Below are 15,326 nucleotides of genomic sequence, written 5' to 3' on the forward strand. Positions count from 1 at the left end.
TATGCAACAAAAGACCTTTATCTTAATATCCTGCTGTTTTAAAAGTATGGTGTAGTTCTTCTAGAGAAGAGGTCTGAGAATCAGGAGACCTTGATTCTGTTGCCAAGTCTCTGTGCTTCAGTTTCCCATCTGTAAAATGGGGGTGCATAACTTTTATAAAGTTCTTTGGATGACAGGTTCTGTGTGAGTACAAAATAGTAGTAAATAATTTGTACGTAAAAATACCCTAAATGTAATTATGGAAGTGTTGCTTTGAACTTTTTTTAAATGAACATTTGACATTTTTGTAACATTTGCAAAGATGTAAGGTGAAGAACTAACAAACTTGCCCAAAATAATTCTCATCAGTTACATTATATAAAAACTTATTCAGTGATTAAACATTTTTCCCTGTTAAGATGACGAAGGTGACTTCATTAATAAGAAGACTTCCCAGAAACCCAAGGAGAATGGAACATCAGCAAGCAGCTGCCTAGGAACAACAGGAGCGAGAAAGGAGGATGCAAAACCACAAGCTAAAAGTAAACCTTTATCTCCAATGAAATTGACGCCAACCTCAGTACTCGATTACTTTGGAACTAGTGGCGTGCATCGATCAGAAAAGAAATTGGTAGCAAGCAAAAGAAAAGAAGTGAGTATTCAGCATATTCCTTGTTTTTTTTTTCTTGATGATAGCAGATCATAATGGCTGGTTTAGTGAACTACTTAATGGCGATGCAGAGCAGCCACGTAACCATTTGTTCTTGACATGTCTTGCTTTAAAAGCCACTGTAGTGAGTAGTATTTTGACTAAAGCATCTAGATGTATCAGAAATTCTAAAAAACATGATTATCAAATTATACTTTCCTCTTAGAAAAGATCATTCTACATGAAAATAGTTGTTGTTTTTACTGTTCTTCCCAATAGTATCCTAATATATGTAGTATACTTGGTTAGCACGGTTTTTTGATTTATAGATTTTTGTGAAATCAATTCATTAATAATAAATAAAAAGCAAACATTTTGTTAAATTAGTGATTATTAAAACATAAGTTTTGGTGCACGAGGAGGGATAAAATTTCTGAAGTATTCCATCATATTATAGGAAACAAATTTTAGACTACTAAGAAAACAAAACTTTAATTAAACAATGGAAGAAATTCAAGTTCTAAGTATACTCACTTTAGAATAACATCAGCAAAATGGAGGTCAGCATTTTGCTAGCCTCTGCTCCTGTCCAACACTCTGAAGAACTGTGGAAGAGCCACTAATCTTACCAAGTGGTGTTATAACACTAAATAACTATCAGTGGTCTCATTTCCCTCTAGTTTTTAGTATTTGTCGTGTTTTAAAAAAAGTAAAACATGTTCTTACCAAGTCCAAGTTTTTTTCTTAAACGTCTGTATGTTTATTTTACATGTGTAAAAAAAACAAAACAAAAAAACCCTAATAAGTAGGGCTGTCAATTAATCACAGTTAACTCACACAATTAACTTAAATTTTTTAAATCCTAATTAATTCACAATTAACTTAAATTTTTTAAATCCTAATTAATTTTTTTTATCACGATTAGTCACACTGTTCAAACAATAGAATACCAATTGAAATTTATTAAATATTTTTGGATGTTTTTCTACATTTTCAAATATATTGATTTCTATTACAACACAGAATATGAAGTGCTCACTATATTATTTTTATTACAAATATTTGCACTGTAAAAATGATAAAAGAAATAGTATTTTTCAGTTCATCTCATACAAGTACTATAGTGCAATCTCTTTATCATGGAAGTGCAACTTACAAATGTAGATTTTTGTTGTTACATAACTGCTCTCAAAAACAAAACAAAACAAAATGTAAAACTTTAGAGCCTACAAGTCCACTCAGTCCTACTTCTTGTTCAGCCAATCGCTAAGACAAACAAGTTTGTTTACATTTACAGGAGATGCTGCCGCCTGCTTCTTATTTACAATGTCACCTGAAAGTGAGAACAGGCGTTCGCATGGCACTTTTGTAGCTGGCATTGCAAGGTATTTATGTGCCAGATATGCTAAACATTCGTATGCCCCTTCATGCTTCAGCCACCATTCCAGAGGATATGCTTCCATGCTGATGATGCTTGTTAAAAAATAATGCGTTAATTAAATTTGTGATTGAACTCCTTGGGGGAGAACTGTATGTCTTTGGCTCTGTTTTACCCACATTCTGCCATGTATTTCATGTTGTAGCGGTCTAGGATGATGACCCAGCAGATGTTTGTTTTAAGAATACCTTTCACAGCAGATTTTACAAAATGCAAAGAAGATACTGATGTGAGATTTCTAAAAATAGCTACAGCACTCGACCTAAGGTTTAAGAATCAGAAGTGCCTTCCAAAATCTGAGAGGGACAAGTTGTGGAGCATGCATTCATAAGTCTTAGAAGGACAACACTCAGATGCGGAAACTACAGAACCCGAACCACTAAAAAAGAAAATGAATCTTCTGCTGGTGGCATCTGACTCAGATGATGAAAATGAACATGCGTCGGTGCACTCTGCTTTAGATCGCTGTTGAGCAGAATCCATCACCAGCATGGACGCATTTCCTATGGAATGGTGGTTGAAGATGAAGGGACATATGAATTAGCGCATCTGGCACATAAATATCTTGTGACACCGGCTACTACGGTGCCATGCAAACACCTGTTCTCACTTTCAGGTGACCTTGTAAACAAGAAAAGGGCAGCATTATCTCCTGCAAATTGTCACCATGTTTGTTTGTCTGAACGATTGGCTGAAGTAGGACTGATTGGATTTGTAGGCTCCAAAGTTTTACATTTTATTTTTCAATGCAGTTACTTTTTGGTCATAATTCTATATTTGTAAGTTCAACTTTCATGATAAAGGTTCTTGGCTTTTTATTAGCTTGAGTTTCTAAAAAATGGTTTGACTTAAAATTGAAAATTTGTAATGCTTGTGAAAGGTGCCAGCCTGAGAGAAATGGCGTGTACAGTTCTGTTTATCAACAGAACGTATACAGGGTGCTTAGGCAGCAGCAGCACAGGCTTTCCTGTATTGCCCTGCCATTATGTTTGAGCCAGAGGGAAGGCAGGGTGGGGTAGTTCATATTCCACATACAACCTAATCAATGACTTCTCTTCTGAACTTGGAAACAAGGATGCCTATTAAAGCCAAGTAATGTGAACTGATATCAGTTTGGAAATAAGTGAGGTCACTTAATTTCATTTGGTATTCTGAATGGTGACTGTTAACCTGGGATGAATTCAGATTAGTGAGGTATGAATAAAATGCTCATTCCCATTCCCAGTCCTTTTGGCCTTTGTCATGTTGGTATGTAACTAGATTATGCTAGAAGAAATATACTCTTCATGATTAATACAACTGTATCTCATGGTACCTTTATAGATAATGGCAACAATTTGAACTGTTGATTTTGTTTTTCTTTTTTTGAAATGCAGCCTTCACAAAGCAGAGATTCATTGCTAGAAGATGAGGCTATTGCTAAGCAACTGCAGTTAGAGGAAGATTCAGAGGTAAACTTTGTAAACACATTGCCCTGGCTCTTTGACCCCCCGATTGATGAGTCCTCTTTAACAGCCTTTGCCTGACAACAAAATAGCTGGGTTGTGTTTTGAGTTGAGCAATTCTGTGAATTTGCTGCTGTAGTGGCTTGGAAAGGGAAAACTGATTTTATGTAGTCTTAAAAAATATATTTCAACAATAAAGTTCATATATGCAAGGTTATTTTGTGCACATTATTTTAGTATTGTGAATGGAGCCATATCTACCCTAATCTCTGCCTTCCTACATCCCTTCCCCACACCCTTATCTGTCTCTACTAACTCCTCCCTTTCAAATCTGATCTTCATTCCCACTCCCTTGTATCTCTCTCTGTCTCTGGGCTTGGCTACACTTGCAAGTTAGAGCGCATTAAATCAGCCCCGGGCGCCCTAACTCCTGAGGTGTCCACACTGGCAAGGTACTTAGAGCGCCTGGACTCTGCAGCTGGAGCGCTCCTGGTAATCCACCTCCATGAGAAGCGTAAAGCTTGCTGCGCCCTGGCTGAAACGCCTGGGTGTTGGTGTGGATGACTTTTTGCATTACTGCGCTGTGATTGGCCTCCGTAAATGTCCCATAATCCCCTGCAGTCAAGTGGCCACTCTTGTCATTGTTTTGAATTTGGCTGCAGGCATGTGGATATCCCCTTTCAAAGCTCTGTTTCTGACAGCTGGCATGTTTATCTGCACTGGGACAAAGCAAACCATTACTGTGGAATGCTGCTGCCCAGGTAGGGGTGTGTGTGGGGGTGTGTGTGTGTGTGAGAGAGAGAGGGTTTGCTGCTGTCTGAACTTACAAGACAGCATGCTGACACTCTCTCTGCGCCCCCCAAAACACACGGTCTCTCCCCCCACATACACACAACACACTCCCTGTCACACTACCCCCCCCATTTGAAAAGCACGCTGCAGCCCCTTGCCCACACTGGGATAGCAACCACAATGCATTGCTGTCTGTGGTGTTGCAAGAGCTGTTAATGTGGCCATGCCACTGCACTTGCAGCTGACAGTGTAAACACAATTCCCAGCGCTCTACATCTGAAAGTATAGCCAAGCCCTAAGTCTGTCTCTAATGCATACTCCATCTCAAAAAAGATCACTGCCATCCATGACCATTTCATTTGATGGTCTCTTGATCTCCATGCACTCCTGGAAAGGTATAGCGTTCTTACGCATGGGTACTGTATTTAACTTTATAAACACCAGATTAATCTGTTTATATTGGGGGAATGCATACCTGTACCCGATTTTATAGGGACAGCCCCGATTTTTGGGTCTTTTTCTTATATAGGCTCCTATTACCTGCCTCTGCGGTCTCGATTTTTCACATTTGCTGTCTGGTCACCCTACATACCTGTCAAAATGAGTTCTTGTTTTCTTTGAAGGGAAGATTGGCTGATTTATGTTTAATGCAGATACATGGAAATGTGTAATGCATAAGCATCCTGTGAAATAAATGTTTATATGCATTTAAAAAGCATACATCCTCTTTGACCTTACCAGAAACTAATATTCTAATAGGGTTAACTTTTGATGTGAAATAGTCTGTTTTAGGAAAAACCACGCGTATTTTCTTTAAATTCCTAATACCTCTAGCACTACCACTCCCTTACACAAGAAATGTAACAGAGATGCTCTGTGGATACAATTCGTGCATCTTTGCCTTAAATACCCCATTTACATTGATGATATTGTTTGTCTTTTTTTTCTTTTTTCTTTTTATTCTTTCTGCTGGAAGCAGGGAAGATAGATGCCATTCGTCAGCTTTAGCGTACTACCGGTGTTATGGTTACATAGAAAATAGTCCCTGTGGTATACTTGGACTTATGAAGTCATCTGTTTGAATCCGGCAGAAAGGGCATGTTTGATCTTAGATTAGGTCAATTTACTTGCTGTTGTAAAAGGATTTGATTTGTAATGTGGAATACAGGTATTATCAATAAACACCTTAGTCAGGAAGAACAAATGTTTGCCCTAAGGCAAAATATTAGATGATAATATGGTAACGAGGATGCCTGTCACTGTTGTAGATGTTGCATTTATTGTGTTAGGTTTTCCTTCATTTGTTCCTAACTAGGCTTTGTTTTTATTTGGCACGAGGTAATATTAATTGCAAATGGAATCTCAGGAAATGTGTGGACCTGGACTTTCTTTTTTTTTACTGGAGGAAATCCGTTTTGTTGAAATTGCTATTTATATTTTTCTGCTGGACTTGCATCTGTCTAATATGTCAGATTGTTGCTAAATTGCATTGAAGAGCAAGAGCCAGGCAAGGGTCAGGGTCTTTATTTGTAAAAATCTACTCTCTTGGAATAAGAGAACTGGCATTAAGATGACCACGTTCATTGTGGAGATGTGCTAACACAGAACAGGCTTTGTTTCTGACACCAATTCTGAAAGAGGATCTCTGAAACCAGCAGGTAGCTCCCCTGTAACAGGTTGTCAGTAGTGTGATCCTGACTTCCTTTCAAATTTTAGTTGTGTAATGCATTAACAAGGTTGTTTCATAATAAAAGTATTCAGAGGGACAGAAAGTTTTGTTAATAATGGGATTGCACAATTCTATTCCCTATAGCTAGGTAGCTCGTTTCTTTGTATAGTGGGTTATTGCATTACAAATATCCTTTCACTGAGTTGAATACTGTTGGGGAAAATAAGTCATTTTGTAGCATTTGGAGAAATCCAATACAGCAGTATTCCCTTTTGGTAGGGTATTTGATTAAAACTGAATATTGTCTCGGTCCATGTGTTCAGTGAATTTTTGATCTTGAACAAGAGGTTGTATAAAATGCCACTGCCTATCCTTTTAGTTTAATTCTGTTGACAAAAACCTGGGTATTCTCTTTTCTTCACAGCTAGAGAGACAACTGCATGAGGATGAAGAATTTGCCAGAACTCTGGCCATGTTGGATGAAACACCAAAGAAGAAAAAGGTGGGTTATTTTTATAAACTTTGTTTTAAAAATGAAAATATTTTTAAAACTAAAATGTTTTTGTGACTCTGGATTGCATTGTATTTTTTTCTTTTTTTAAAAAAAACCCACTATATCTTTTGACCATGCATGTATTTTATGGAGATCCATGGGGAGGCATTCTTGAAAGAAACATTAGGTTGTGGGATTGAAAAGGTCATGCCCACTTTTTCCTTCCTCTTGGCTTGCTCTTCCCTCACTCAGTAAGCACCGTCCTCTCTTAGTATCAGCCAGATGTGTTGCTTTTTATCCTTGTAGTTGAGTGGGTTGTCTGCTTCCTTTGAAACTGTTACTGTGTTCTGTTGGTGGCTAGTCAAAACTTACAAGACAGAGCCTAAGGCTGTGTCTACACTTAAACCACTGCAATGGCATAGCTGCATCTGTGCTGCTGTAGCGTTTCAGTACAGACCCTCGCTACAGTGATAGGAGCGGTTCTCTCGTCATTATGGTAAATTTGTCTCTCCAAAGAGGGAATTCTTCCATTGACCTAGTGCTGTCTACAGGGTGTTAGATCAACTCAACTACTTTGCTCAGGGCCTTGGATTTTTTACACCTCCAAGTGACGCAGCTGCCTTACGCTAACTTTTTAGCGTAGACCTGGCCTTAGTTTTGAAACTGATTTTGTGAAGTAGCAGTTTTGCAGTTTGTGGTTGATTGAGATTCAAAATGCAGAACAAGGTTAAAATTTAAGATTTAAAATAATGAAGACCGAAGAGGTTCATGTGGGGAAAAAAAATCAGATTAAATCGAAAAGTTATATTGCTGCTTTGAATAATGTGTTCTATAGGCAATTATGTAGCAAAATCTTATCAATATAGAAATGGAATCTTACAACAGAGGACTGAATGGCTTAGGTTCTGTGCATCTTCTTACCAGTTTCCTGTCACCATGTAGGTCCCCACTTTAAATTCAGCCCAGATTGGTAGACTGTTTGGCGATTTAGTACTTGAGGTGAAATTGAGTTGCTGATCTAAAGTGAGGGTCCACATCACAAAACCACCACCTTATTTGTTACTGACTAGCATGAGTGTTGGCAATCTCAACAGAGAAGCCAAGGATTGATTGGACATAGAATATGAAATTGTCTCTCACCCCTATAGGTGTGGGCCCTCTGCTTTAGTGTACCTGGTAAGTGAATGTCTGGCATTGCCCACCAGTGTTAAAACGTACACAAAAATAGGATTGTAAAATCTGTTATGATTTTCTGCTTTCTTGATTTATTTTGAAACAAATCACACACTCAAACTTAAAATAGACCAGATGTGAATCGGAAAGAGAACACCTACCCATGCTTTACAGTACATGGGATTATTGCCTTTAAGCTAGTTAGCAGTAATTATCTTTGAAGTTAATAAATGAAAGCACAAAGTCCTATTTCTCTAAGCTTCCCAAATGAACTGAACTAGGGCCAAATTTTCTCAGCAGAGGTTCTAGGTATATGCTCCTATTGGCATAAGGGGGAGTTGGGTGCATGCATGAGGGCAGAATTTGACCCTAAAAAGCTCCCCTGCTTAGCTATCCTTTCCGAAAGTGTATGTAATAAATCCTGTTCTAACCAGTGGCGGGACTAACCTTTTAATCAGTGCCATTCAGACCTCAAAGACGGCTTTCAGAAATGGAGAGAGATGTTTTGAACCTGCAGAAGTCTCAGTTAACTACTGTTTAGAGCATGTAAATTTCTTACTCTGTTATTTTGTTCATGTTTTGTTTAGGCTCGAAAAGATCTGGAAGAGAAGCTAACCATTTCGACAACCAAGACCAGTTCAAACGCAACAGAAAAACATAAACCGTCTCAAAAAGGTAATGCTAGCATACAGAAAAACCTTAGCACTCACTAATCTATAATATGAAGGTTCTCCTGTTAACACACATTTTCCCCCCTCCCCTTTTTTTTTTCTGGGGGAAACATCAAACTCAACAGATGACACAAGGAATTATAGTGCGAAGGAACAAACTAAATCTGAAAGTACAAGACCATCTTGTCCACATCCAGAAACTTCTGTTGGTAAAGCTGTACACTCAGAGAATAAGACCTTGCCTTTGAAACCTAGCTCTAAGCTGGTGGCTCTGAAACAAAAAGAAGAGAGCAGTAAAAAGGAGAGAGAGACTCCCAGTGCAGTGACCAAAGAAAAAATCATTTCAGGAAAGGAAGAGAAGAGGACGCCAAAGAAACAGAAAGTTTCTCCCCAAAAGCCTGAGGTAGGGACCTTTCATGAGGAGTTCACTAGGGCTTGGTGCTGACACAAGGATATGAAGAGTTTGTTTTTTCTTTTTACCATCCTCCTCATCTAACTATTGTTGCTGGGCAATATGTTTGCCTTTGAGTTTCCTGGAGAACTTCTAATTTCAGGAAGTCCAATTTCTAGCGAGGTTTTAAGTCTCCAATAAGTGTGTCAAAAACAAGAAAAAAATTAGCTAGAGGAATATTGATAAAATGAGGCTAGGAATTAACAGATCTAATTAACAAGCACTTCTTAAATGGCATACAAACACAGAAAGATCGATTAAAAAAGTTCTGTGGGAAGAAAACACTTGTCTGAATAGCTACATAATGCAGAAATTGGGGAGGAGGTGGAGTTGGTGGTGAGTGAGGGCTTTCTTGGTGACCAAAGAGATCTCAGAGGTTGATGGCTTTTTGAATCTTTGGTATGGAAATATATTAACAGAAAACAACCAATGTTAATTTCTTTATCTCCTAGACACCTAGACTTTATTTGTTATGTGCGTGGTGCTATACATGGTATAGATCTGAAGATTGTTCTTACTGCATTCTCGATGACAGGATGCACTAGGTGACACAGGAGGAAGTTCATTTAGAATACATGTTAATAAATATATAAGAAATGCAGACTTAAGCACAGCATAGTCAGCTTTTCAACAATTCCCACCTTTCTTGTTTTTAATCCTAGACACTGAAATGTCAGAATCTGCTAATCTTAAATTACCAGTAGTTAAATGTTGATTTGAGATATGATTCTGAAGATCATTTCCTACCTCCCCACCCCCAGCAGCTGAAAATCTATCTATCTCTAAAGTTTTAAATGCGTACCCAAAATCATCCCCTGTGTTTGTGAAGAGAAATAGACAATATTGAATTTACGAGGAGAAAGGCCAGGATTCTCTAATAGGTCTCTTTTAACTTTTTAGTTTTTTTATGAATAAAAGACTGACGCATCTGAAGCTTAGCAAAATATATTGGTTGTGTGTATCAATTTAGGGCATGTCTACACATGAAAAATATTCTGGATTACGCTAGGGTTTGAGTTTTAAGTGGATAGTTATTAGGGAATAACTCCATGTCTGGAGGAGCCCTAACATAAACAGTGAATTACTTTTCACACATTTAAAGAGGTGTGTTGCCGTACTGTAGAGTTATTTTCCTTTTGTAAAGACCAGTGTTGCTGCTAGTTACATGTCAGCATTTAAAAATGAGCCCTAGGATTTGCTTCTCCTTTTACGCACAAAAAAGCTATTTGGAAACTTTAAAGAAAGTAAAGCCTGAGTTTGATTGTTTCCTTGCTTATAGTAAATTTCTTCTTTCAAAGTCTATCAGTCCTGAGGACTCTGAAAAGAAACGAGTCAACTACCAGGCATATCGAAGCTTCCTTAATCGAGAGGGTCCAAAAGCACTAGGTTCCAAAGAGATACCGCAAGTAAGTCCCAGTTTGGCTTTAGAAGAATTACAGCATTTTGTGTGTGTAACATTAACGTATATCAAGGTCCTCCAGATATAAATTACCTAAGGCAAGACCCAATTAAGAAATATTTTGACAATAGATTTCTAATCTGTAAAATATGCACTAGAAACTTCAATTTTTGTAGTGTTGAAAAATGCTTGTGAAAATGGCTTGTTGGGTTCTACAATTCTCTCTCATTGTTGAGCTCATTTCCAGGACTGCAGGATTTTGGAGCGAGCCAATTGTTTTGAGCCAAGAAAAACAGACCTAAAAAAAAAAAAAAATTAAAGTCCTTACAAAATAAAAGCCATACCTTTTTATGTAAAAATAAACCGCACAAACTAAGAAATCTAAATGTCACAGCTTGGAAACCCTTAGGATAATATTTGATTTATATATTGATTTTTGATGTTTATAGTGGAAAACGATTGCCCTGCTGTTCGAAGAAAGTAACTGCCAGTGGTTTGCAGTGCTTCAAGCACAGGATGTTGATGCCTATAGCAATAGAATTTCCCCACTCAGTTTTAGCTAAAAGTGCCAAGCAGTTCTGACTCTGATTAGCCATTTGATTGTTTATGGCTGCTTACAGTCTCGGCTAACTAAACAGTACTTGACAAACCAAGGTATTGAAGAAATAATTTTTGTAACGGGAAGACATTTTGTTGTAAGTGCATCAAGCGATACTGCTTAATATTTGATTCTTAGGGAGCTGAAAACTGCTTGGAGGGCCTGACGTTCGTAATTACAGGAGTCCTGGAGTCTATTGAACGAGATGAGGCCAAGTCTTTAATTGAGCGTTATGGAGGAAAAGTGACTGGTAATGTGAGCAAGAAGACAAACTATCTCATTATGGGACGTGACTGTGGCCAGTCTAAATGTGAGAAGGTAAGTGCTACTATGCATGGTCCAAGAACGAAATACACACGTTAATTCACTCATAGACTTTAAGGCCAGAAGGGACCATCATGATCATCTAGTCTGACCTTCTGCACATTGCAGGCCACAGAACCTTGCCCATCTACTCCTTTAATAAACCTATAACTTATAGCTGAGTTACTGAAGTCCTCAAATCATGATCTAAAGACTTCAAGTTACAAATAATTCATCATTTACACTTTAAATGATTTAAAACCTGTTTAAACCTGCAAGTGACCTGTGCCCCATGCTCCAGAGGAAGGCGAAAATCCCCGGGTCTCTGTCAATCTGACCTGGGGGAAAATTTCTTCTCAACCTCAGATATGGTGATCAGTTGGACCCTGAGCATTTTAGCAATACCCAACAACCAGACACCACCTGGGAAAGAATGCTCTGTAGTAACTCAGCCCATCCCATCTAGTGTCTCATCATTGGCCATTGGGGATATTTGCTGCTAGCAGTTGCAGATCAGCTACATGCCATTGTAGGCGGTCTAATCATACCATCCTCTCCATAAATGTATCAAGTTAAGTCTTGAGGCCAGTTAGGTTTTTGCCCCCACCACTTCCCTTGGAAGGCAGTTTCAGAACTTCACTCCTCTGATGGTTAGAAACCTTTGTCTAATTTCAAGCCTAAACTTGTTGATGGCGAGCTTATATCCAGCTGTTCTTGTGTCAACATTGGTGCTTAATTTTAAGTAACTTTTCTCCCTTCCAAAACATTGTACCCATATGTAAATTTATCATCATTTACATTTCCCTTCCAAAACCAGAGAATTCTCCCCAAAATGCATATTTTAAGGGGGGGAAAAATGAAATACTAAGTAATTTTTCTAAAAGAAAAAATGGTGTTTATTAATAGATTTTCTTTGTACTAGTAATTTCAGATAGTGTCTCAGTTATGACTTAAAGGTAACACTGACTTCCTTATTTTTCTACCAGTACCGTCAATTTTTTACAGTAGTTTTGAGGGCTCATCCATACTCACATATGTACAGACAGTATATCTGATGTAGTGCACTCTCTTCTGTGTGTGAGACCAGGAATAGGCCCAGAGTTGACAGCGGTGCTAAATTACAGTGGTGCTTCTGTTAATTTACATAAAATAATATTAATACTGTGTTGTATGTACCTTTGAAGGCTTCAGACATGATTAAATATCTTTACAATACTGAAGACATTCAATGAGCAATAAGACATGAGTCTAGGATAGTTCTGATTAATGTGCACTGAAGGTGTGTGGTGAGACAAGAAATGAATCTGAAGGTGTAAATTAATCAGCCCCATCAGATTGTTCTCTGAAGTGTCTTATTGCTACTTGGAATGGATATTGAAAAGTTAATTTCTAGGAAAATTTAAAATTAAAAAAACATTCTAGGTATGTAAATTAGTTTCAGGTAACTTTTTTCAAATGTCACCGTTCTATAATCGGAGTATAAATCATTTAAATATCTTACTGTAATATACAATGTTTTTGTTTTTATATTACTACTAGAAACAACCACACATACCTTACTCTCCTCCTAGTCTCATTTGTGTCAATTATAGGCTATATGTTTGGTATTAATTTTGTTTTTAAAACTGTAACTGTAATGTGAGTAGACACTTATTATACAGCTTTTTGACATGGCTTGTGTTTCCAAACTTAATAATTACATACATAATTCACTTCTGTAAAGCAGTTTAAATGCAATTGATTGATTAATCTTTCTGGTCTAGGCATCAACATTAGGGACAAAAATTATTCATGAGGATGGCCTATTTGATCTGATTCGAACTATGCCAGGCAAAAAGTCCAAATATGAATTAGCAGCTGAAGCAGAGGTTTGTACAAAATAAACTTAATTTATTTCTTAAAGCACTGTCAGCTAATATGGTGCCTTTGTTTGTCTGCCCGTCCATCCGTCCCATCCTTTGGCAGTTTCAGACTGGCTTTATGTAGTCAGACATGTTTCCATCACTCTGACTTCTCTTTGGGAGGAAATGCAAGTTTTGTGGAAAAGACGACTTCCTTTTATTCACTTTTGCTTTGGTTTTATCAGATTTTTTTTTAACCTATTTAATACACTCTCACACTCCCTCTAGTGGAGCTGCCTGTCTGAGGAATGAGTATATTCAGGGGAAATCAAATAAATTTAATAAATTTAACTAATTGTTTATCCTTTAAAATGTAATAGCTCTAGCAAGTCTACACAATTTTACATTTGTTGCTGTCTAATTGAAGATGATTGATACTGTACGACATCAAGGCCATAATTCAAATCTGAGACCCTATTGCAAATTTAGGGTAATTAAGCGCAAATGGCATATGATAAATTTAGCATTTATGTAGTGCTGTTACATTGTCACTCCTCTGTGCAAACTTTAAGTAATCGTAATCTAAATAAACTAATGTTAATGAATGCTATACAATTTATTTTACGGTGTGTTTAAGCTCAGTCTACAATGACAAGGCAAACAGTATTCAGTTTTCTAGAAGTACTGCCATGGCTTCCAAACTGAAAGTAGACACTCTCTTGCTATTTCTCATGTGACTAGCAGCTGAAATGTAATGTTTTTTATTTTTAATTTTATATCCGTCTAACGCTGAGACTCTTTTTTTTGTGTTCCTGTTGTAATCCAGTCATGGGCTTGCCATCCTCATACATACCTAAGTTTGGAACTGTGTGTGTTTCTTTGGAGGTATCACAGAGCTCCAAAATGTTTTTTTGATGGAAATTTGGGCTTTTGACTCAGCTACATTTTTCATGGAAAGTATCTGTTTTCCACAGGCAATTTTGACTTTTTGTTCAAAAAACAAAACATTTCAATTTTGAAATGCCACCATAGGAGTTGTAGTTTGCTGCCCTTTTCTCTTCCATGGGCTGCATTCCCCAGCGTCAAACTACATCTCCCACAAAGTGCCATGACCAGGGACTCCGTGATACACCGTAATGGCTCAACAATAAGGGAGACCATGGTGTATAGTAAGAGTTACAGTTCAGGTGCCTCATGGCCCACTCTGTGCAGTGGACTCCCTGGCCTGATGACAAGTCCCAGGAGGCACTGCAGTGTTATTTCCAAATTGAAGTTTTCATTTTTTTTGCTGAATATTTTAAAGTTTTCCTTGGAAAATTTCTGATGACCATGAGAAAATCATTTTCATAAAATTTTCTACTGAGGGGTGGGGAAAATTCCAGTTAGCTCTAGTTATATAAGCTGTAACCCTTCCAAAGGCTCTCTAGCTGTGTGTGCTACTGACCTGTTCTTGTTGGTTTTATTTTCCCTTTACACTTTCACTCTTCTGACTTTTAAGGCAAAGAAAGCAAAGTCAAAATGGGTCAAGACCCCACAGAAAATGGAGCCTGAAAAAAGAAAAATTAGCCCAGCTAAGAAAGAAACTGACCCTAAAAAAAGCAACTCCACTCCTGAAAAAGGAGGCACCTTCAGAGCTATAAAAAAAGAAACTACTGAAGCTCAGAAAGGTCTGGACTTCAAGCAGCAAACTATGGAGAAGAAGCATGCCCCAAAGACTGAAGAGAGTTGTGTTCCTGAGATAAGCAAAGGCAGAGCAGAGGGGTTGCTGTGGGTTGATAAATATAAGCCCACATCTCTTAAAACAGTAATTGGACAGCAAGGGGATCAAAGCTGTGCCAATAAGTTGTTACGATGGCTCCAAAACTGGCACAAGAATACTTCTGAGGAAAAACATGGTGACTATGCAATTAATATCTATTTTTCTGGCTGTTTCCAGGTTTCTCAATTTGTAGAACTTCGGGTGTTCACACTGCTCAGCTTCATGTAGACTCTTTTATAGAGTGCAAGCAACTGTAGAAGTCTGGAATCAGGTGTAAGTCCCAGAGTAGAAGCAATATTTTCAGCAAGTGTTGAGTCTGTTTTATCTTTGAAGTTGTAAAACAATCATTTTCAGTTCACCAGATTTACATTATACTGTTTGCACAGTTTTTTGTATTTTATTTGTTTGGATATTTACAAACTATACGGGAGGTCCAAACCTCAACATACATATAACAGACATCAATTCCCTTCCCCCACAGTCCTTAGAGTCCCCCACCACCATGACCGGCCCTAGCCAACACCCATTTCCTCATTAGTGGGGAAAAAAGTTGGGCCTTGCAGCATGCCCTGAAGGCTAATATGCTCTGGTGGCTGCTGTCCACATGGGGAAGAAGCGAGTTCCCAAGGTCTTAGCACTGACTAGCAAGTTGCTTTAGGGATAATC

The 15,326-nt window shown here is 37.9% G+C and overlaps 2 protein-coding genes across 3 annotated transcripts in view; one reads left to right on the forward strand and one right to left on the reverse strand.

The window, feature by feature from the left end:
• The window catches only part of RFC1 (replication factor C subunit 1), a 72,396-nt gene that overhangs the window by 46,378 nt on the left and 10,692 nt on the right, over window positions 1–15,326 (forward strand). For both annotated transcript variants that reach the window (XM_073342270.2, XM_073342271.1), the window contains exons 5-13: window positions 399–631; window positions 3,443–3,517; window positions 6,397–6,474; window positions 8,226–8,313; window positions 8,435–8,712; window positions 10,059–10,166; window positions 10,896–11,075; window positions 12,824–12,928; window positions 14,400–14,796. In XM_073342270.2, coding sequence (XP_073198371.1) covers window positions 399–631; window positions 3,443–3,517; window positions 6,397–6,474; window positions 8,226–8,313; window positions 8,435–8,712; window positions 10,059–10,166; window positions 10,896–11,075; window positions 12,824–12,928; window positions 14,400–14,796 — 1,542 coding nt within the window. The remainder of the gene's footprint in view (window positions 1–398; window positions 632–3,442; window positions 3,518–6,396; window positions 6,475–8,225; window positions 8,314–8,434; window positions 8,713–10,058; window positions 10,167–10,895; window positions 11,076–12,823; window positions 12,929–14,399; window positions 14,797–15,326) is intronic.
• Window positions 9,207–15,326, reverse strand: part of WDR19 (WD repeat domain 19) — a 126,029-nt gene continuing 119,909 nt past the window's right edge. Inside the window, exons 37-38 of the transcript XR_012158692.2 lie at window positions 12,093–12,192; window positions 9,207–10,457 (exon numbers count right to left, since the gene is read on the reverse strand). The gene's annotated coding sequence lies outside the window, so the exon portion shown is untranslated. The remainder of the gene's footprint in view (window positions 10,458–12,092; window positions 12,193–15,326) is intronic.

This window comes from Lepidochelys kempii, chromosome 4 (genome assembly GCF_965140285.1).
Source record: "Lepidochelys kempii isolate rLepKem1 chromosome 4, rLepKem1.hap1, whole genome shotgun sequence".
NCBI lineage: Eukaryota > Metazoa > Chordata > Testudines > Cheloniidae > Lepidochelys > Lepidochelys kempii.